The sequence below is a fragment of the Sabethes cyaneus genome, chromosome 2, assembly GCF_943734655.1.
Source record: "Sabethes cyaneus chromosome 2, idSabCyanKW18_F2, whole genome shotgun sequence".
NCBI lineage: Eukaryota > Metazoa > Arthropoda > Insecta > Diptera > Culicidae > Sabethes > Sabethes cyaneus.
Genome location: NC_071354.1, coordinates 35,026,638 through 35,050,415, shown reverse-complemented (window position 1 = coordinate 35,050,415; position 23,778 = coordinate 35,026,638). Strand labels below are relative to the sequence as shown.

General features: G+C 41.0%; 4 protein-coding genes across 5 annotated transcripts; 2 read left to right on the top strand and 2 right to left on the bottom strand.

Moving 5' to 3' along the window:
* Positions 1 to 1,541, bottom strand: LOC128737311 (nuclear pore glycoprotein p62). Its single transcript, XM_053831927.1, has one exon. It carries the CDS (start codon positions 1,444 to 1,446, stop codon positions 535 to 537), a length of 912 nt encoding a protein of 303 aa, XP_053687902.1. The 5' UTR covers positions 1,447 to 1,541; the 3' UTR covers positions 1 to 534.
* An 11,265-nt stretch (positions 1,542 to 12,806) lies between these two features.
* LOC128737099 (protein angel) lies at positions 12,807 to 14,574 on the top strand. Of its 2 annotated transcripts, none has more exons than XM_053831663.1 (4): positions 12,807 to 12,940; positions 13,081 to 13,582; positions 13,641 to 14,075; positions 14,130 to 14,574. In XM_053831663.1, the coding sequence occupies exons 2-4, from the start codon at positions 13,094 to 13,096 to the stop codon at positions 14,520 to 14,522; spliced, it is 1,317 nt and encodes a 438-aa protein (XP_053687638.1). In that variant the 5' UTR covers positions 12,807 to 12,940; positions 13,081 to 13,093; the 3' UTR covers positions 14,523 to 14,574. The 2 variants fall into 2 exon arrangements, with proteins under 2 accessions (XP_053687638.1, XP_053687636.1); XM_053831661.1 differs by having other exon boundaries at positions 13,007 to 13,582.
* Positions 14,575 to 14,638: 64 nt separating this feature from the next.
* Positions 14,639 to 16,296, bottom strand: LOC128735268 (zinc finger protein OZF-like). Its single transcript, XM_053829763.1, has 2 exons — positions 16,168 to 16,296; positions 14,639 to 16,096 (listed from the first exon to the last, which is right to left on the bottom strand). The coding sequence occupies exons 1-2, from the start codon at positions 16,294 to 16,296 to the stop codon at positions 14,639 to 14,641; spliced, it is 1,587 nt and encodes a 528-aa protein (XP_053685738.1).
* A 4,131-nt stretch (positions 16,297 to 20,427) lies between these two features.
* Positions 20,428 to 23,778, top strand: LOC128735267 (putative helicase MOV-10). The gene is made up of 6 exons (XM_053829762.1): positions 20,428 to 20,470; positions 20,541 to 20,831; positions 20,892 to 21,630; positions 21,696 to 21,867; positions 21,955 to 22,256; positions 22,329 to 23,778. Exons 1-6 carry the CDS (start codon positions 20,428 to 20,430, stop codon positions 23,776 to 23,778), a joined length of 2,997 nt encoding a protein of 998 aa, XP_053685737.1.

The following is a 23,778-nucleotide window of genomic DNA, read 5'->3' as shown; positions in this document are numbered from 1 at the left end:
AACAATTATTGGTGGAGTATTATATAACTAATATCGGCAATCAGCGGATGGACGAGCTAAGGGCATTGCTACGAGAGTTCATACACTAACCTGGCTCAGATCAATTAACACTCTGTTTTAATCGAATTGCTCTCAAATGGTTCATAAATGATTATTTTTTTCACGTTGGGTATCTACAACTCCGGGATCGTTTTTTGGAAAAAAGTTTTTGTTTTTCGATCGAGTAAATAGAGAGACTATTGTCCATTCTTGAGCAAAAAAAATTTTGTTTTACGATCTTTTATATCACGTTTTATTACACTAATACCACAGTGTCATCTGAAGAACCTCGAAATTTTTGTTAGATTGTAGCAAAAATATGCTTCACAAATAACTCATCAGCTATATTTGTCCAGCAGAACTCGATTTTCGTCACCATGTTTAAATGAAACAAAAAACAAGATTTAAAATTGGAAACTCCGCGAATCATTTAATTATTTTAAACCGTACATATGTTAACAGAATGAATTGTTCACCTGTACCTAAACCGTCAAACTAGTTATCGTAATAGGTCAATCGAAAGGAACGTTCGTTATCTTTTCGTAGGGTATCGTGCATCTTGCCAATATCCTCCAGCCGGTTGGTAATGCTCGAAGTGGACGACTCTATCCACTGCAGGGAGTTCATATGCGCATTCAGTATCTTACCGATTTGAACCAAAGGGTCACTTGGGTCCGAGTACTTGTTAGACTCGTTTAGATGCTCAATAACTTCCTTCAAGTCTTCGGACATCTGCTTCAGCTGTGAATCAAGTGTTTCAGCCATGGAATAGGTTTGACCTCGTTCTATGTCCACCTGTACAATCTTGGACAGTTCCTCCTCCAGTGGTATGATGCACTCTTCCAGCTCGGTCAGCTGTGCTGTGATAAATTCCAGCTCTTGTTCCATTGTGTCCTGTTCAGCCTTAACCTTTTCAACAGATTCATTGAGCGAAATTATTTTTTCGCCATTGGATAGCAGCAATTTATCCCACGCGTTGACTTGCGTTGCTTGATTCGTGAAAAGTTTTTCCTGCTCTTCCAGTTCCAGGGTCCATTTGTTGATGAATTCCTCGAGTTGGCAATAATTCAACTGCGAACCAGATACAGCCGAAGATTGGGTGGTTTGAGTAGTAGTTGTTAGATTAGCCGCAGGTAGTGCCGGTTCCGCCGGCTTAGCCTGATTCGTGAAACCACCGAGTGTGAGCTGCTGGCCCGCAGTCGTGGTAGCAGTTGGTGCAACCGTAGCAACTGTTGCCGGCGCCGCAGGAGTGGACAATCCCGTTCCGAATGATAGTGTAGCAGCAGATGTTGCCGGGGTCGCAGAAGCTGTCGTAGCAGCGCCAGCTGAAGCAGTATTTCCCGTGCCGAACGGAGTACCACCAAAGGTGAACCCAGTGCTAGCGGTGGTGACTGGATTGAAGCTCATTTTGTCCGATTTCCGGAAACAAACGATAAACTTTTAATATTTTATAAATAACGAGACGCGCGGAAACTACGAAATGGGAAATGCGAAACCTCAAATTGTTAGTTCAATCTTCAATGATTTCTCTATCACGATGATCGATGATTATTCTGATGATTTCTGTTTAGTGCGGATTCTGTGTGCAGAAAAGGGTAAGCAACATTTTTCAAAAGAAACATGACGGTTTCTACCAACCCATCGACATCTCGATATCGAACTGCAGTAAACGTCAGCGACAACATGTCCGGGGCTCAAAATTTGACAGCGGGCCCAAATCAGACTGCTGGCAGTTGAGTGAAACGCAGTGCTGACATGCTATCTCATTTTCGCACACACGAGATGTTGGCGGCGAAAACATGGTTGTCTGCCGATGGGGTGGTTTCTACCGTTACTACGTGTAAAGGGCTGCGCACAATTAATACTTTATGGTAGCGTTGGAGTTTACGGCTGGTTATCCGTTTGATCCGTTTTGTACTAAATTTAAAAACGGACGCAAAACGGAAAGTGAACACACAATCAATCCGTTCGATGACACCAGAAAAGCAGCATTGCCATATCAGCAGATTTCGCTTAGATTTATCAAAGTTTATTAATGAATTATTCCTACAGGTCAAACATGAAACCCTTTAAATGTATATACTATATTATACTAACCTCGTAATTGCCCTGTACGCTAATAACTTGCTGTGAAGTCTGTCGGTAAACAAGGGTCCAGTCTCAAAGGAAATTTATATCCAAGGCTTTGCTTTGTTTATCGATTGATACCATCTAAATTCTAGATGTGTTCCTCAAAAACGAAGTGAGTTTTTGTTATTTAACTTGATAACTTTATCTCTATACCTCTACCTTTAGTCAAACAGCGTGAATCGAATTATTTATTTCTGACTGCCTGATTGCTCGATCTTACTCGGGGCCCCTTTGTCTCTCAGTTACTTGTACATCTGTAATTGTAACCACTGACGAACTGACAGGACACATAGAAGAAAATTCTTTAAAAACCATCGTCCTACACATTTTGCTTGCACACTAGCACCCTCTGTTATGCATGTTGCGAAGTAGCTTGCATTTGCAGGGTTTTATGCTGTAGGGTTTTTACATTTGTATGGCTTTATACTGAAAACTCGAAGCAACACTCGCGCGCCGCGGTGTGGCCATGTTGCTAAACATGCTTTTTTGAAAAATGAGTGATTTTTGATTGGTCGAAGGAATTAACGCGAGTGTCTCGTCTGCTTGTCTGTGATGCAACGAAAATTGTCATAATGCAAGAAACAAAACGCTTTTCTTGTCTACTTCCTTTGTCAGTTTCCTTCATGTTGTCCCCCAGCCACTTGTAAATCTGTCTTCTTCTCGGAAATCCGTATAAATCGACAAATAGTCTTTTTTATGTTTTTGAACCTTCCCCTTGTTAATGGCCACCGTATTCCATCTTTCAGAAATCCAGCCACTTGCCATAACTGCTTTCTCCCCCTGTTAGGGATCCCCCTTATTGCAAACCCCCAGTGCTGGTTCCCTTCTGCCAAGAAACATATGTGCCAAGTTTGATGAAGAACCGTCCAGGCGTTTCGGAGTTAGGGCTTCCCCCCTTGTTAAGACCCCCTCTCTTGTCAACCCCTTCAGTTTTGATTCACTTATGTCAAGGAACATGTGTGTCAAGTTTGATGAAGAACCGTCCAAGCATTTCGGAGCTAGGGGCTCCCCCTGTTATGAACCCCCCCCCTTTTTGTCAACTCCTTCAATTCTGACTCCCTTTTGTCAAGGAACATGTGTGCCAAGTTTGAGGAAGAGCCGTCCTGGCGCTTCGGAGTTTGGGCCTTCCCCCTGTTATGAACCCCTCTCCCTTTCGTCAATCCCTTCGGTTATGATTTTCTTAGGTCAACGAATATGTGTGCCAAGTTTGATGAAGAACCATCCAGGCGTTTTGGAGTTAGGGCCTCCCCCTGTTAAGAACTCCTCCCCCTCTCTTGTCGACCCCTTCAGTTTTGATTCCCTTATGTCAAGGTATATGTGTGCCAAGTTTGATGAAGTACCGTCCAGGCGTTTTGAAGTTATGGGCTCCCCTTTGTTATGACCCCCCCCCCCTCTTTTGTCAATCCCTTCAGTTCTGCTTCTCTCATGTCAACGAACAATGGTTGCCAAGTATGATGATGAACCATCCAGGTGTTTCGGAGTTAGGGCCTCTCCCTGTTAAGAACCCCCCTCTCTTGTCAACCCCTTCAGTTCTGATTCCCTTATGTCAAGGTATATGTGTGCCGAATTTGGTGGGGAACGGTCAAGGCATTCTGGAGTTATGGTGGAACATACAAACATACAAACAAATATACAGTATTCTCATGCTCAATTTTATATATGTAGATAAAAACAGTTTTATCCAACAACCACCGTGATATATTTAGATAAATCTATCATTTTGTATTATTTTGATAAAAAACATGATTTTCATCATTTCGTTTTTTTCGTTTCGTTAATCACCACGAACAGCAAAAGAAACGGCAGCACTTTTGCCGCAATGTTACACGCAATATTTGAGACGTTTCAAATCTTGCGGGTGACTTTGCGGTAAATGTTGCGTTAGTACAGTTTAGTACTCAACCGCAAAGTCAATCCGGATACATTGTGGGTTGTTCCATATGATTCCATGCATTTAAAGTAGCTGTCAAAATGCCGCTAACGCAAACGTACGTATTCTGCGCCGGCCTTAAGTGCAAATGGGAGAGGACGAACTGCGCTCACCGCTCACTGATGCCTTGACGACAATGCCAGAGATGCCAGATGTGCAGTCTTTCAGAAACATCAGCATCAGGTACCCCGAAAAAAAATTTCATTCCTAGATCTTAAGTATTGTGCTTCCCGAGAAAATATTTCGTTTTCCAGTTTAATATAGTTGTGCGCAAAGGTAAATCATATATTATTGACAGTGTAAGCACGTGTAAGTTTTTTATGTTTATGCTCTTATTCTTTGCTTAGATAATATTTGTTTTGTCCTATTACGTACAGATTTACAAACAACACAGTTACAATGTCTTACGTTAACCGAAAATAATAAAATTTAAGGCTGTGAACCATTTCGCGAAATTTTTAACTTTTTGGTTAAAATTTGACAGTTCGATGGTTTTTCGAAAATAACCCTGCTCGGGAGCATGGTTATTTTTAACCAAGTTTTGAGAGCTAATGAGATATGCCAGAGGTGAGGAAAGAGCTTCGATGTGTTTCACTGATTTTTCCTGGAATTTTTTTTCATCGATGTATGGATGTTATTCAACCCGAAATGAAACGAGATAAATGTTATCCATCAAATAGGAGCAAATGAACACAAAAAATTCATCCAATTCCAACCTGGACTGAATAAATAAATCCGCTGTTATAGAAACATATCTTCATCCTCACCTTATATATGCTCTCATTGAGTAAAATAACTATCAATCTGTCAAATATGAAATGGTTCGCATTCTGAACTGATTTTAACCACTCGAGGAGAAATAACCTTCGAACTGTCAAATTTTAACTAAAAAGTTAAAAATTTCGTGAAATGGTTCACAGCCTAAATGCTGATTGCGTTTGTGAAAAATTTGTCCATGTTTGAACGGGCAAACACGAAGCAAGCTACCCTAGCATTCAGCTGATGAGCGAGAGAGAAATATTGTTGTTTTTCTCATCACTCTTGCGTTGACAGTTTCTTACGAGATTTCGTAAGAGTGTAAAAGAGATACTTTGACTGCGAGCAACCAGAACAGAGCTGCGCGCAACTGTTAGGCGCACAACTAAACCGACGAAAGAAAAATTTTAGATAATAATCGCAATATATACACCGAAAAAAATACACACGTGTGTTCAATGTGGAAATCCAAGCCCATGGCAGACAACCATGTTCTCGCCGCCAACATCTCGTGTGTGCGAAAATGAGATAGCAATTCAGCACTGCGTTTCACTCAACTGCCAGCAGTCTGATTTGGGCCCGCTGTCAAATTTTGAGCCCCGGACATGCTGTCGCTGACGTTTACTGCAGCTCGATATAGAGATGTCGATGGGGTGTGGAAATCACACCCTAAAAAATTGGGTCCAATCAAGGGGTCGGACACTCAGCACATAGTGCCCCGGCACTGCAGACATATCAAACGGCACACCACTAAAGCCTTATAAAAATAACATTTATAGTGCTTTACACACCTCCGGTTCAATTTTACATATGAAATGGGAGCACTGCCAGTTGTCAAAATCATCTCGCACGGTTGCCAGATCTATCAGATTTTAACGAATTTAACAAATCTTGCAGTTCGGTACTTTCGGTACAGCACCGGCACAGTTCGGCTCGTTTCAAGTCGCCTAACATAAAAACAGCTGTGCCGAGTGACCGACCCCTTGAAATAAACTGACTAAAGAAATGACATTGGAGCTCAGTCACTCGCAGCTACCTGTCATCATTAAATCTAATTTGCTCAACGATGATTGCTGTTCGTGTCTCTGTTCAAAGTTGCTAGAAAAAGTTCTAACGATATTTTTTCGAGTTAACATTTGGGCGAATTTATGACCTGTCCGAAATCGAGCAGTTTTTTCAACGTGAACGAGGAACGGTCGTTACAAAAATTTACGCAGGTTGAGCACCCTTGCTTGGATGTTACCCAGTAAACCATTCGGTTTGTATATCTCAATCACAACTGAGATACATACGAAATCATATCTGAACGAAAAAGTTACATTTCACGCCATTTAAGAACATATATGTACCAAAGTGGAGGCGATATACGTGCGAAAATTTTGACAATCATTTGTAATTCTATTTTGCGTAGTTTTTATAACACGCAACTCCTGAATATATGATTAAGATATAATCAAATATTGCAATCGTCTATACTGTTTTATAATTCACAGTCATGATTTGTATATGAAGACAAGCACGACTGCAAAACAACTTATTGTTCTCTTCGATTTGACATACTCTAATCATTATACAATTCCAGTGTGAAATTTGAAAACGATTTAATGTGCACTTTCTATTACGTTTTTTTGTTATCTGGGCAGTTCGTCAGTGCTATGGTTAAGTAGAATCAATATACAGCCTGAATTCGTTAATTGGGCCACGACTGCACTCCAGCTGATTCGCTAATTGGGCCGACTGACAGTTGTTAGAAATTTCTAAACTCGAAAATTCCATACAATTTTGACATTCAAGTTGTCACATAGCCCAATTAGCGAACACCCAATTAACGAACCGCCCAATTAACGAACCACCAATTAACGAAACTTAGCTGTATATAGAATGCCAGTGTCGCTGTTTTTCTACAGGACTCATGGTGGTAAACATGGTGCTAATAATCTGTATCAGGTCTGTGAATCGGGAGCTTCATTGTCAAAGTTGCTTCTGGTTATTTACTTACTTACTTAATTGGCCTAACGTCTTATGACAAGGCCTGCGCAGTATAATTTTGATCTCCAGTTCCGCGGGCACCCAGTGCTCGCCAGATCTCGCTCCACCTGGTCTTGCCACCTCGCTCGCTGTGCCCCTCTTCGTCTTGTTCCTACCGGATTTGATGCGAAAACCATTTTTGCAGGATAGTTGTCCGGCATTCTAGCAACATGTCTTGCCCAACGTATCCGTCCAGCTTTAACCACTTTCTGAATACTTGGTTCGCCGTAGAGACGCGCGAGCTCGTGGTTCATTCTTCGCCTCCATACACCGTTCTCTTGCACTCCGCCAAAGATGGTTCTTAGCACCCGCCGTTCGAAAACTCCGAGTGCTCGTAGGTCCTCTTCTAGCAATGTCCACGTTTCGTGCCCGTAGAGGACAACCGGTCTAATTAGCGTTTTGTACAGTGTGCACTTTGTACGGGGGCTCAGATTGTTCGACCGCAAGTGTTTGTGGAGTCCGTAGTAGGCCCGACTTCCGCTGATAATACGTCTTTTAATCTCACGGCTGGTATTGTTGTCCTCTGTTGCCAGTGAGCCAAGGTATACGAACTCGTCGACTACCTCGAACTCATCCCCGTCGATTACCACGGTGCTGCCCAAGCGAGCCCTGTCGCGCTCGGTCCCGCCCGCCAGCATATACTTCGTTTTAGACGTATTTATCTGCAATCCAATCTTCTCTGCTTCGCGTTTCAGTCTGGTGTACTGATCTTCCACCGCCTCAAATGTTCTGCCGACAGCATCCACGTCGTCAGCAAAGCAGATAAATTGACTGGATTTATTGAAAATCGTGCCCCGCATTTCGATCGCCGCTCGCCTTATAACACCTTCAAGCGCAATGTTGAATAGCAGGCAGGAAAGACCATCTCCTTGTCGAAGTCCCCTGCGAGATTCGAATGGGTCCGACAATCCACCCGAGATTCTCACACAGCACTGGATCCCATCCATCGTAGCCATGGTAAGTCTAGTAAGCTTACCCGGAAAGCCGTTTTCGTCCAAAATTTTCCATAGCTCTTGTCGGTTTACGCTATCATATGCGGCTTTGAAATCGATGAACAGGTGGTGCGTGGGGACTCGGAATTCGCGGCACTTTTGGAGGATCTACCGCAAGGTGAAGATTTGGTCTGTTGTAGACCGACCCTCCATGAAGCCGGCCTGGTAACTTCCCACAAATCTATTGGTTATTGGCGATAGTCGATGAAAGAGGACTTGGGACAGCACTTTGTAGGCGGCATTCAGGATAGTGATGGCTCGGTAGTTCTCACAATCCAGCTTATCACCTTTCTTGTAGATAGGGCAGATAACCCCGTCCTTCCACTCCTCCGGTAGTCGTTCCGTATCCCAAATCTTGACAATCAATTGATGCAGACAGCCGGCCAACTTGTCCGGGCCCATTTTAATAAGTTCCGCTCCAATGCCATCCTTTCCCGCTGCTTTGTTGTTCTTCAGCCGCTGGATGGCTTCTTTAACTTCCCTTATCGATGGGGGTGGCACACCTTCGTCGCTTGCTGCACCAATGTGGTCACTTCCTCCGCTATCATGGTCTTCCGCCTGCACGCCATTCAGGTGTTCATCGTAGTGCTGCTTCCACCTTTCGATCACCGCACGGTCATCAGTCAAGATACCTCCATCTTTATCTCTGCACATTTCGGCCCGCGGCACGAAGCCTTTGCGAGATCCGTTGAGTTTCTGATAGAACTTCCGTGTGTCGTGAAAGCGGTACAGCTGTTCAAGTTCTTCGCACTCCTTCTCCTCTTGGTGGCGCTTCTTTTCCTTGAAGAGTCGGGTTTGCTGCCTCCGCTTCTGTTTGTATCGCTCCACATTCTGACGGGTGGCTCTACGCAGCATTTGTACCCGCGCTGCGTTCTTCTCATCCAATATCTGCTGGCATTCCTCGTCAAACCATTCGTTACGTCGATTCGGTGCCACACTGCCTAGGACGTTCTTGTTATTTATCTGTTCTTTATCTGTGCGCTGGTTGGTGCTGTCATCAGTGCGCTCATCGCTGTGTTTTCATGCCAGTGAAATGTTTTTAAACGTTCTTTTTCTTTCGTCCGGATGAATTGAATCCCACAACTGCGCCCTTTTGCACCGATTTTTTCAGAAATTTGAAGCAAGCCTTGGAAGCAAGCGAAGTTTTCAATCACATTACTTGGCAGCCATAATTGAAATTTTAAACTGGTTGTCAAAGTTTGACAATGAGATTCCCCTTTTGATGAATCTCAGGCACACACACATATGCATATATAATGTATATACATTATCTGAGCATGTGTGATGTTTACCACGCGCACTGCAGCGACACTGGCATTCTATATATATTGATTATACTTATGGTTATCATCGAGAAAAATTTTTTTTTTAATTTTGTATAGTAGAAACAAAGTTTTGTATAGTAGAAATTGTGAACATTGAAACTTAAGGTAAATTTATTGTAAAAGTGCCTCAAGTTCAAATTTTATTCATTTTTTTGTTTCTTATTTTATGCTATAGAATTTGCCATATTTCATCATAAATTTACTGCCTTTGTTCGGATTCTTTCAACCGTTTAATGAAAATCAGCGTATTCCTTCACGACTGATCAAACTGTAAATACAGGTTTTATTTTCATTTAGTTTTGCATTTTAAATTATTTTTTTTAACTTACAAATTTAGTTTCAGATCCGTTTTACTTCCTCTTGCAGATCAAATCCGGTCAGACTGATACGGCTACCACGAATCAACGATATTTTAAGCAATTTGCGTTCGTTACTAGCTCCTACTTATAATTTGTTCGATGGCTTGAGATTTTTAAATTAGCGGTAAGATAGGTTTAGTTAGTTTAAATACATCAATTCACTATCAGATTTTTCCTTTAATTTTAGTTTTCAATATCAAATAGATTTTTCTAATTCACGGTTACTTTACTTCTCTCCTAAGCATGACTTGCAATACGATTTGTTTACATTCGAATTTAGCCTTTATTATACGTGTTGCAAAGTGCAGCAAAACGCTCATCAACAGAAGTTGTGTTGCAAGGAACCGCGAACTGCGCGGTTGTCACTTCCGACAGGGTTGCCTGCTCGGCGATTTCCATCGCAACAGCCTTTTTTAATTATATTTTGTTTTTTCGCCTTAAAAAATTACCATAAAAGGACGATAACGTTTACTGTAAATGAACATTTTTGTTCGTGAAAAACTACATTTTTATTGTTAAGATACTTAACAACCAGTCTTTTTTATGGTAGAATCTCTGAAAACCATAAAAGTTATGGTGGACAACAATAAGTTTGATGGTTTGGTTATGTTTGCTGACGATAAGTTTTATTGTACCTTGCAGCAATTTTACGAGTCCCACGCAAATCCGTTTTTTAATATACACTAAATACACTGAAACTAAGCTTGTCAAGCAAAGTAAAAGGCTGTTCTAAGTTCGGTAAAATTTACCGAACTTAGAACAACCGAACGTTCGGTAATTTTTTTTTATAAAGCCAAACATTACTAACGATCCGTAAACGTCGATTGGCACTATCGAAATTTTTACCGAACATTCGGCTGTTCAGAGTTCGGTAAAATTTTACCGAACGTTTTAAGTGTGTACACAATGTTCATTTACTGGACATACTGCAAAAATCTATCCAGCTTTTTACGCGCTATAATGGCGGACGCTATAAATTGTGTTCGTAATATTCGAACAATCTTTTTGACAACTCTGCATCCATCAAAACTGGGCACTCTTCTCATGTACGGCAGTGTTGCTCTTTCTTTCGTTTACGCAAAAAAAGAGAGCAATAGTTTTGTTTACATTTCGCACATTTTTGCTCTCCTTCTTTGGTGTAAACGAAAGAAAGAGCACGGTAGTGTTGCAAGAGAAGAGTGACAGATTTGATGTATGCAGAGTTGTCAAAAAGATTGTTCGCATATTACGAACACAATTTATAGCGTCCGCCATTATAGCGCGTAAAAAGCTGGATACGTGTGGGACACATATAACGAATTTGTTTATTCAATCTGGATTGGAACCGAATGAATTTTTTGTGTTCATATGCTGTCAGATAGGAGACAGATAAAATTCATCCACTTCCAACCCGGATTCAATAAACAAATTCGCTAAGGAAAAGTGTAGAAACTATATTGTCAATTGCAAGGAAAATTGTACCATCCAAAGTGCGATATCGCTCATAAAAGTGCTATTTTGCATTAAATCGTTTCGGTATCTTCGGCACACTTATTGCTTGGAAGATAACGAAAAAGTGCGCCGAAGATACCGAAACGATTTAATGCAAAATAGCACTTTTATGAGCGATATCGCACTTTGGATGGTACAATTTTCCTTGCAATTGACAATACAGCAAAGTTTCGTTAATTGGGTCCTAAAATTTGTGATAAAATGATGATTTTTTTAGAAGGAACGATAAAGCTTCCCATTATGACTACCAGAGTATAGTTTTTTCTTTTTTAAAAAGATGCAGAGCACTAAAAAATTAAAAAACAAAAATATTGTAATTTATTCTCCCTTGACATTAGAGATCTTCCTTGACATAACGAAAATAACACGTTTCTGGCAACAATGATAACTTTTTCTCACTGGCAACTCTGGTTTGACATTAGAGCAGCTGATCGTTTTGACAGTTACAGCTTCGCAGTTGTCTCTTGTGCTTGTCTGCGTTTTGCTGGTCGTGAGGAAGTGGAACATCAAATTTGTACTAGTTATCGGATAAAAGTTTTGATTCGGGCAATGTATTCCAATCCATCGATTCACGGTGCTAGACTTTGTCCAAATCTAGTTTGCGCTAAGAATGACTAAACGATGTCAAACTGATGGCCAACAGTATAATCTCGGTACAATCGACCCCGCAGAATAGTATGAAAAAAAAAAAACGCCAACCGAAACTGGCACCGTATTATCAATCAGATTGGTATGTTCTGCTACTCCGATGTGAATCAGCAGTAGGGCGAACGGTAGACCAAAAATTTCTGTGCGTTTCTAACCAAACACGGTCGCATCTCGATGGCGGGTGTTGCATGCGAAAACTGAAGCCATCCACGCTGTGACCAAGTGCAGTCACTACGCTTATTGCTGATTTTGGCAAAGGCCTTAATTAAACTGAGATGACCGGAACCGGAAAATGAGTTGTAAACTCAGAAAATGTTTTAGGTCGCGATTGCCAAGCCATTTCCTGACTTTGCAACTTTTGACTTTTTGACACACTATCACATGAGCGTGAAGGTAAACAAAAAGTTTTCCGTGACATTTCAAGACATACTATGGTTTCTTTTTATAATTCGTGTTGTCTAGACACCGCTTGACACAACCATGCACAACTATAGTTTGTCTATATAAGGTTGCCCAAATGTTTATTTTTTGTTCAAAATTTCACAAAATTAAAAAAAGGTTTTTAACGGCAATAGCCTAAAAATATAAAATTGAATATCAAAATATGTATTCCTAACCCTAACCTCATCGATTCAAGCTAAAAACGACATAGGGCTTTAGGACCCAATTGGTGGTTCGTTAATTGGGCGGTTCGTTAATTGGGTGTTCGCTAATTGGGCTATGTGACAACTTGAATGTCAAAATTGTATGGAATTTTCGAGTTTAGAAATTTCTAACAACTGTCAGTCGGCCCAATTAGCGAATCAGCTGGAGTGTAATCGTGGCCCAATTAACGAATTCAGGCTGTATATTTAAAGTTTTTTTTATTAGAGACTTTATAAAAAATTTATTTCAGTGTAGAATCTAATGCATTTTTTTCGGGTGAATCTGGTGAGAACGGAGATGAGTGAGAGATGAGCGAGATGGTGAGAGATGAGCGGGCAAGTGAGCGGGTGAGCGACAGTTGACAGTTGCTCTGGTTTGACCTTCCACCTGTGTATTTCCATTCATTGGGTAAATAAAAAAGTGTTTTGTAGTTCGCTCGTTAAAAGATTGTTTTTGTTCAGTTCGATTAGTATTAAAAAAGTAGTGATGAAGAAAATATGTGCATCAGTCCTACGGATATAAATTTATTAAAAAAGAGTGTTAATTTAAGGTTGGTCGGCTTGACTACCGACAGATTTAAGACAGTGCTTTAACATAGTAAGTACCTTGGTAGATTTTTAACAATTGAAAAATTTTGTACCCGTAATTATATAATTTTTCTAGAAACATATGAAACGTCTTTTTGTAAAACGGACTGCATTAATTTTAAAATATTCGTTTCCAATTTGGTTTGGAAGGTCCTTCAAGCGAATGTCCAGTTTGACAGATCGAACTACACCTGCTTCAATATCAGAGCTGACTGACCAGCTTATCGATCGTTTCGCTAAACAGAAGCTGATGTCTGGATCATGTCGACAGTGGCGAAAGATTGCCACGTCCAACCGACGTCCGGGAGACATTCCGTTCACGCTCATGAGCTACAATATATTGGCTCAGGATCTGCTAGAAATGCATCCGCATCTATACAACAGGCACGATGCAGTGGCTCTAGTGTGGGCGCACAGATACGATAGGCTAATAACCGAGATCAATATAGTTAAGCCAGATATACTTTGCTTACAAGAGCTGCAGGATGACCACAAGGAACAATTTAGTGCCGGCTTGACTAACTTCAATTACGAAGTCATTTACAAAAAACGAACTGGTTTTAAGACGGATGGATGTGCTATTTATTATCGAAAAGATTTGTTCAACTTGATCGAGTCTGAAGGTGTCGAATTTTATCAGCCAGATGTTACGGTATTACTTTTTATCGGAAAAAGTTTTATTAAAGATTAACATACCTTTACGTTTTTAGCGCTTGAACCGTGAAAATGTAGCGATTGTTGCAAAATTTGAGCTGAAGTCAAATCCTAGTCAGCGGCTGGTGGTTGCTACAACGCATCTTCTTTACAATCCTCGCCGCGAAGATGTTCGGTTGGCTCAGATTCAAGTGCTGCTAGCAGAGTTGGATCGCTTCTCCTACGCGGGCAAATATAGTAATGGAATGCCCAAGTACATTCCGACCTTAGTCTGTGGTGATTTCAATCTCCAGCCTTTTACGGCTCCGTATATGTTAATGACTACCGGTTTTCTGCACTACGAAAATCTAACCGGTAACACGCTAGAAACTGGTGGTTATGGACCTCCTGTGGGCAAGGTATTACTTCCATCGAAACTAGGAATTACTGACGATTGCCGACATGAATGTTTGCTTAATCGGGAAAACGAAGACAGTAATATAAGCACCAGGGTATGTGTTCTAGTAACGCCGTGTTTTGTAAAATTATACTAAATTCGATTCCAGTTACATCACGCGGAAAAAGATTCACCGCCAACTCCACCCTCAAGCCCGGAAAACAGTTGCACATCAAAGGTCGAACGTTTCAACCAAGGCACGCTGAAACATCGCTTTCAGTTTAGCTCGGCCTACCGACATGGATTGGGCACAAACTGCCAGGAAGCATCCACATTTCAGGGCGCCTGGATCACAGTCGATTATCTGTTTTACACCAAGTTTTCCAAAACTGATGAAAAATCTGCCTTCACCAAGAGTAACCTGAAACTGGTAGCCACCTATTCGCTGCCGACAGTTCGGCAAGCAGCCGAAATCTATTCGATACCAAATATGTACTTTGGTTCAGACCACTTCGCACTGGCTGGGAAATTTTTGTTGAGAACAGAAACGGCTAAGCTGTAGGGTTTGTGTTTTATCTTTGTTTACTGTTTTTTTAATTCTTTGTCATAAATAAACTTTCCCATAAAACTCTTGTGAATCTATTGAAATTCAGGGTAAACGAATCCACACCGTCGTGCTCAAGTAGTTCCACTACAAGCGTGTTCCTTTCTCATGTGCTGTTCTAGCTTGGCAGCCTGTACAAATTCTCGACCACAATCACTGCAGCAGTACGGATGTCTCCGATGGATTCGCATGTGTGCCACCAGATTGCTCTTAACCCGGAATCGATGCTTACAGACGGTACATTCATGCTCTTTCCGGTTGCTGTGAATCAGCTCGTGGTGTTTCAAGTGGGACGATTGAGCAAACGATTTCCGACAGATGCCGCACTGATGACAACGTTGATTTTCATGCTTCGAGCGAATGTGCAAATTAAGCCCCGATTGCTGAGCGAACGCCAGGCCACAGTGGCATACAAACGGTCGAACCCCCGTGTGAGAGTTGGCATGTGCCTCGAGGTGACGCATACGTTGGAAGCATTTACCACACTCTGTACAAAGAAATTTCTTCGGCACCGGGCTTATCCGAGTTGGTTTACCACGATTTTCGTGCACTCCTTCAATGTGTCTGAGCATTCCTTGCTTTGAGACGAATCGTAAGGCACAAATGTGACATCGAAATGCTTTAATTTGTTCCTTTGGCACACCATGTTCTCGCATCATATGCGTTACAAAACCTGCCAGGGTAGTTGTTTCCATTTGGCAATGATCGCAATGCATTGTATAGGAAGTTGTCTCATCCGGTGCCGGTTTGTGCAGCTTCAAATGGTCATATAACTGCACACCTTTCTCAAACTGTCGGGCACATATTGAACACCTGAAACCATCCGAAGGTGTTTTATGAGATTTTAAGTGTCTCTTGAGGTTGCTCGTATGGGCAAAACTTTTTGAGCAAAGCGGACAATCACTTTTACTAGCATTGTGATACTGGATGTGCCTTTGAAGTAGACGAGAATTGTAATAACATTTGCTACATATCGGGCAGTTTTGCGCCTCTTCCTTTGGTTTACTAACTTCCGAACTACTTTCTTCCGGTGTATCCGATTCATTTGAATCTCGACTATAATCAGAAAAATATGAAAAACCTGCATCAACCTGTGACTGACCAGCCGCTATCTTTTGTGATTCGCTGGTAATGAACTCATCGCTCTCTGCTACAGTTAAATTTTCTGCTGGAAAACTGTAACCGCCCTTTTCCAAGTTCTCATATTTTTCAATGACCAGCTCATCCAAGTGATGAACTTCGATGTTGGTCCCCAACTCGTTTGCTCCATCCTGCAGCTGCTCAATGTGCATATTAATTTCATTATCCCAGGTAGTTATTGGTGCCGCATCGAGCATGCTCTCCATGGCACATTTGGCAGCAGTTGAATTGAGTTCCGTCAATATTTCCTGTTCCGATTGCTTTAGTCGCTGAAGTTGCTCTTTCAGTTCAGCGTTTGAGCGAATAAATAATCGGCGCGTTTCGTAGGCGCCAATCAATTTTAGGAGGCATGCTTGGCACACTCCGTTCGGAAGACCATCCGATTGTTGAACCTAGAACGATCGTGGAAAGTAAACCGCTAGTGCAAACAAAATTTTAATCATTAATTTATCATGAAACTTACGGTCAACCCGGTACATGCACTTATTACTTTTGGAAGATAGTAATCATTGTAGATTTCGAAAACTGAAGAAAAGTTGCCGCTGGCGGAAAGACAGCAACGGCACAACCTCTCAAAACTGATGAAATCCATTTAACGATTAAACCTAATTTTACGGATTTTCCACTGCCCGTTCGTAATGAATTTTTTTTATTTGTTTTTATATTTTTGTTTATATTTTGTTCGTGCCGTGGCCGTTACGGCTGTTACCGAAATGTTACTGATTTGTCGAAATGGTCGAAATGCAGTGAACTGGCATCCCTTCCGTATCCTTTTGAGGTGCGTTCATGCATCATTAATGCAAATTTTGCATCATTACCCGGAGCAAGGGGTTTCAGACAGCAATGATTACTACGCACCTTTGAAAAAAGTGTCACTAGGTGCTTTCCCGGTCAACCACTCGTGGAAATTCCTTTGTACAGCAAAGTTTCGTTAATTGGTGGTTCGTTAATTGGGCGGTTCGTTAATTGGGTGTTCGCTGCCTGAATTCGTTAATTGGGCCACGACTACACTCCAGCTGATTCGCTAATTGGGCCGACTGACAGTTGTTAGAAATTTCTAAACTCGAAAATTTCATACAATTTTGACATTCAAGTTGTCACATAGCCCAATTAGCGAACACCCAATTAACGAACCGCCCAATTAACGAACCACCAATTAACGAAACTTTGCTGTAGTTCTTTATGCAAAAATGAAGCTTTGTGACGATAAATCTTTACGTTTAATTTTCAATAATATCGATACGAATATTTGAACTCCTTCATAGATCGATACTCGCATTTAATACATTTTCTTTGTCAGTAATTTGATAAAAATCTTTAAAGATATTTCACTAAATTTCGTTCAGTATGAAAGTATCGCAAAAACTTTAATTTTCTTCGCATGATATTTATCTAAAACTACTTCTGTTTTGATACCATTGTATCTTTTAACACAGACAAACAGACGAGACACTCGCGATAATTCCATCGTCCAATCAAAAACCACTCATTTTTCAAAAAAGCATGTTTTGCAACATGGCCACACCGCGGCGCGCAAGTGTTGCTTTGAGTTTTCAGTATAAAACCATTCAAATGTACAAAACCCTACAGCATAAAACCCTGCAAATGCAAGCTACTCCGCAACATGAATAACAGAGGGTGCTAGTGTGCAAGCAAAATGTGCAGGACGATGGTTTTTAAAGGATTTTCTTCTAAGTGTCATGTCAGTTCGTCAGTGCTTTTAACATTGACAAAGTATAATGAAGAATGACATCGAATGCATATATGATGTATGTTCAACCCGAAATAAACAATATGTTGGTCGAATCACACGTCGAATCATTTGAACTGAGCACTGAACCCAAACATCTTCTTCTGCAAGTTTCGCCAAATTAGCTCGAGACTCTCGTACATAGACGAATTTGCCAATATGTCGACCAACATTTGAAAAGGGCGGATAAGCCAACTGTCAAACAGAACGAGTGAGAGTTCATTTTCCTATGCTGCTCCAGCAAAAAATAACCCAAGAAACATTTATCCGCTGAATAAACATTTTAGCAGCCACAATTATTCAGCCATAGCTGAATATCCAACGAATAAAATTTATATAAATAACTGTACAATACTTATTCAGCTGAAATTGGAGAACTTATACAACCTATTTTATTCTACTCGGAAAAACCCTTGTTAAGCAGTTATATCGCCTTTGTGCGCTTTGTTTCCAGCTTTGCGCAAATTGGTTATTTAAAAACGCGCAAAAGCCTCTATTAAGCTACATTATAGCTTCAAAGCAGCTATTAGCAAGCCCGAAGCTTGACTTAGATGTTTAAGAGCTGAAAAAAGGTTTTTATTTCTAATACTAAACCATAGTTCAGCCACAAGTTGTACAAATTCAGCTAAAAAACGTTTGATCAGCCTGGAATTATTACTTGGGTAACTGCTTTCAAAGCTGTAATGGAGCTTAAGAGAGGCTTTTGCGTGTTTTTAAATAACCAATTTGCGCAATGCTGCCAATTCTATTTTTAGAACGAGAAATAGTTTTGCAATGCTTTTTCAGTCGCTTAATCAACGTCTTATCAACCTTTATGCAGTCAACAAATAATCTATTTTTAAATTTAAAAAAGAATAGAACGCGTCATATTTATTTTGCTTTGGCGTCGTATGCTATGTTTTAAATTTTGAATAACTTGAATTCGTATATGCAAGCTAATTAAAATTGCATGTCGTCATCTTTCGGGAATTGAACCGCCATCTTCTGATCCATAAGTACTCATCGTATGATCCGCCCCATATGCATCTGCAGAACAGACAGTGAAAATATCTTTACACTTGAAGCAGTCGATAATGTCGATAACTGACAAATATTTTTGCTGCCAGTCGAATTGCGAAACTCTATGATCTGACAGTATGTGTGCTGTGAACCGAATGAAAGCTTGGTACATATTAGTTTGTAAAGCCACCTTAACACCCTTAAGCAGCTTTAAAGCAGTTTGAAAGCTGTGAGCCTAATGAAAGCGTCTACTGGTTTATAAAGCCACTTTAACACCTTTAAGCAACCGTAAAATGGCTCTATGTTTATGGCTGTTTAGAATCGGATTGTTTAGCAGAAAAATCCGCTATTAAGCTTGTTTATCAGCTTTGGAGGAAAGCAGGTTTGGAAAAACTTAAAGTAGCTTAAACTTCGCTTGGTCAAACACCATTTGAGTATTTACTTTATGCAGCTTGGATCGCCTGAAACCAACTCGTAAACAGCAATTGCTCATGCTGTTCCCGAAAGTTGACGACATGCATTTTTAATTAGCTTGCAAATACGAATTCAAGTTATTCAAAATTTAAAATATAGCTGCTAATGACGCCAAAGCAAAATAAATATGACGCGTTCCATTTTTGAAATTTAAAAATAGATTATTTTTGGCTGCCTAAAGGTTGATGAGACGTTGTTTAAGCGACTGAAAGAGCATTGCAAAACTATTGCTTGTTCTAAAAATAGAATTGACAGAATTGCGCAAATTGGTTATTTAAAAACACGCAAAAACCTCTATTAAGCTCCATTGGAGCTTTGAAAGCAGCTACCCAAGTAACAATTTCAGGCTGATCAAACGCTTTTATAGCTGTATTTATTCTACCTGAGGCAGAACTATGGTTTAGTTTTAGAAATAAAAAACTTTTTTCAGCTCTTAAACATGTAAATTTGGGGATTTTATTAAGCTTCGGGCTTGCTAATAGCTGCTTTGGAAGCTGCAATGGAGCTTAATAGAGGCTTTTGTGCGTTTTTAATAATCAATTTACGCAAAGCTGGAAACAAGGCGCACAGAGGTTATATAAAGGGCGATATAATTGCTTAACAAGTGTTTTTTCTACCTCAAGCGAAATAAGTTGTATAAGTTCTCCAATTTCGGCTGAATAAGTATAGTTTGTTTACATAAATTTTATTCGATTCAGCTATGGCTGAATAATAATGGATGCTAAAATACTTAATCAAAATCTAATCCGAAAATCTGCAATTTGCAGACAAATCTGCAAATCTGGTACAGCAAAGTTTCGTTAATTGGTGGTTCGTTAATTGGGCGGTTCGTTAATTGGGTGTTCGCTAATTGGGCAATGTGACAACTTGAATGTCAAAATTGTATGGAATTTTCGAGTTTAGAAATTTCTAACAACTGTCAGTCGGCCCAATTAGCGAATCAGCTGGAGTGTAATCGTGGCCCAATTAACGAATTCAGGCTGTATCCCTGCTGCCTAGCAGGACCGTGGATTTTTCCACCCCATCGACATCTCTATATCGAGCTGCAGTAAACGTCAGCGACAGCATGTCCGGGGCTCAAAATTTGACAGCGGGCCCAAATCAGACTACTGGCAGTTGAGTGAAACGCAGTGCTGAATTGCTATCTCATTTTCGCACACACGAGATGTTGGCGGCGAGAACATGGTTGTCTGCCATGGGCTTGGATTTTTCGCTACCATCAAATGTCTTCTTCTTCCACACCTTTTTAAACCTCATTGGGTCGGCGCTGCCACGTTGCTTTGTTTAGAATGATTAGAACGTTTGTTTATGTGATTGCTAGTACTCGTGCTTCTGTATTTTATAAATTTTCTAATGATTTTTTCCGTTTTTTCCGCGTTTAACGACTTAAACTCGTGTGTGTTTCCAACACTACATTAAAATCGGTGCAAAAAACACATTAACTATTTGAAACCATATTATTTCGTTATCAGTTATCACAGTTGTTATACAAAAACTACAATGGAAGTTCCACGAAACAACATAATGCAACAGCGTTACAATCGTAAGATAAAATCTAGATGTTTACTTAAAAATAAAATTAATGGAATATTTTTTTTATAATTATTCTTCAGGGCAAAAGCACGAAATCGAATCGTTCGTAGTGCGCATCTATCGTCACAATCTGATTAAGGATGGTGGCATCGTCAAGAGGAAGCTCCGTGAGAAGCTGTTTGAGGAAATTAAATTGCGTCGTATCACTCGTATTAAAATGGACGAGCTGGGTTGGGTGCTAATGAGTCACGATTTGATCACGCGTAACGGACAGAAAGCCGATCCCGACCCGCAGAAGGCGAGTCTGTTCGTTTTCAATATGGAACGGTTGCGTGAACTGCTGGAAAAGCACGAAGAAAAGCGTCACCGGGGTAAGTTAGTTTACCTGTCGTGCCAGAAATTAACTTTCGTCTTAATAAATTTATTTCCAGAATTACTGACCAAGCAAAATAAAGTGGTGGCTTCTCGGCAAGCAAAGGTTCACAATGAAAAGGCTCTGAAAGAGTTACGTGAACTTGTCGAAGCGAAATGCCCGCTGGCATCGATTCGGTACGTGAAGACGATTGAACGCTTTTTGAAGTACAGTTTTGAACCTTCGTCACGCAATTGTTTCGTTTGTCAGGAAAGTTTTCCTATATCAGAAGATTACTGTCGTCATTTCGATAAGATCCATGGTGAAAAGTTCGAAATCGTTGCCGCTGAGGACTGTTTTCAAACTGAGCAAAAACTGGAAATTTTGCAACACTACGATGCGCTGAATCCGGTCACACTGTTCACGATTAAGAACAACTTTCATACGGCACTGCACGTGGATGGTGTCTATCTGTATCATACAACGAACCAGTTGATGCCGATCAACAGAGATGTTTGGCCGATCACGATCAATCCGGGTGATTCGTACAAGTTTTCGATTACGAGCGGTATGTTCTTGGTGACCGATCACGACTACACGATCCTGATACATTTCAATCGAATACTGCAGTACATTGAACAGTACTACTTTCGCGTTTTGAAAGAGCCGCTTGAGCTTCGTGTGGAAAATGATCCAATTGCCCTCGGAAAGCTGGGTGAATATCCGCCTCCGGCGGAATTGGTCGCAATCTTTAAAAATAACTTCCAAATGGTGGAAACTTACTCCACGAATGAACGAAAAATGTGTGAGAAAATTCAGTAAGTAGCTGTAACAAACAGTTCGTTTTTCTCATCACAATCAATCGGTTTTTACTTGTTTTTAGGTCGTATGTGTATGCCAGTAGAGATGAGCGACTGAACGCAGGTAATTACGTGCAGATTTTGCAGCTTATGAACAACATTGAAGATTACAACGTACAGTACGAGCTGTCTACATACGACATGAGCGAAGTAAATCTGACGTTTGGAGGACAAAAGCGTTTCTACCATTTACGGGTAAGAGGAATAAATTATGTTATTTTAGACGAGTCACGGATTAATTATCATAATCGTTTCTAAACCCGTTGCAACATTCCTTTCTAGTTACATCAGTTTGCGGTTGCTCCCAAATCCCTAGTTGAAGGTGATTATGTTGAACTGTCCTACACGCGTCCTAACAAGTCGATTAAGACGGTGGTAGGCGTCATATCGCAAATTTGTGCTAATAAAGTGTTATTCGAGACGGAAGAACCGCTCAAACATGACATCAAATGGCGCGTCAAGTTCAATCCTAATCGGACACCGATTCGTATGGAGTATCAAGCCTTGGAGATCATTAAGCGACAGGAGCTGAGCAAATTCTTTTTTCCTTCTAAACCAGCAAAAAAGTTTCCACAATTCGTCAGGTATGTTGTTAGAAAAAAAAGGATTGAATTAGTTATTGAAAGATTCTTGCTTAATTTAAATTTGGATTTAAGGGAGGAATTGATATGGTTCAACGACAACATTAGTACCAACGACGAGCAGAAATCAGCCATAATTAACATCCTCAACGAAACAGCTCGACCTGCTCCGTACATCCTGTTCGGCCCTCCGGGCACAGGAAAAACCTCAACACTGGTCGAGGCTATTGCGCAGATCTGGAAACTCAGGCCGAGTGTTTTTATTCTAGTAACGGCATCGTCTAACTTCGCGTGCAACGAACTTACGGAGCGGCTGCTACGAATCGTTCCCAAAGAGGACATCTTTCGTTTCTTCTCCAAGCACGCCGAGCGGCTGATGGCTGAAATGAGCTACGAGCTGATCGAGTGCTCGAATCTCAACATGGGATCGTACAGGTTACCGTCCAAGAAAGAGCTTTACGAGAAACGCATTGTGGTTAGCACCCTTACGTCGGTCGGTAAAATGGTTCAGGCAAAAATTAAACCAAACCATTTCGGGTACGTTTTCATCGATGAATGCGGTAGTGCAACGGAGGCTTCTGCGCTGGTCCCTATAGCCGGAGTTGTTACTTCCCAAGAGCAAATCAACGGTTCAATCATCCTATCAGGCGATCCTTTGCAACTGGGCCCAATCACGCGCTCAGAATTTGCCGCCGATATGGGATTAAACATTTCAATGCTGGAACGTTTAATGAAATTGACTGTCTACCAAAAAGATCCCACAAATAACCACTTTGATTCCGCACTGATTACAAAATTGGTTAAAAACTATCGCTCGCACGAAGCCATTCTTCACTTCTCGAACAAAATGTTCTACCAAAACGAGCTGAAGCCGTGCGCGGCTGCCCAGGTAACCGAATGGGCTTTGAATTGGTCCATGCTTCCGTCACCGACGTTTCCTATTATTTTCGAATCAACCATGGGCAAGCTAGCAAGGGAACAGGATTCCACTAGCTATTTCAACCAAAAGGAGATTGAGTTGGTGGACTTTTACTTGAGTAAAATTATGACACTCGGAATAAACGGACGCAGCGTGTCGCAGAACGATATAGCCGTCGTTAGTCCATACAAGAAACAGTGCATCAAACTGAAGCAAATGTGTCAGCGGCACGGTTGGAATGAGATACAGGTCGGATCGGTGGAAGCGTTCCAAGGGCGTGAGAAGCCCGTCATGATAATGACCACCGTGCGGTCCGGTACCAGCGGGGTAGGGTTTCTCAGCAACAGCAAACGGCTCAATGTTGCGCTTACCCGTGCTAAAGCGTTGCTGGTGGTTATCGGTAATCCGGAAACTTTACAGCGGGACGCCAATTGGTACGAGTTTATTCGCTACTGCTATCAGAATAATGCGATTCGTGGCGTGAAGTTCCAGCTGGACGAGGAACGTCACGCGGTGCAGGAGATTGTCGCCAAAGATGACTATTTGGTGCAGATTCAGCGGAAGCTTGATATGATCATCAAGCAAATGAATGAAATTAAAATGTGA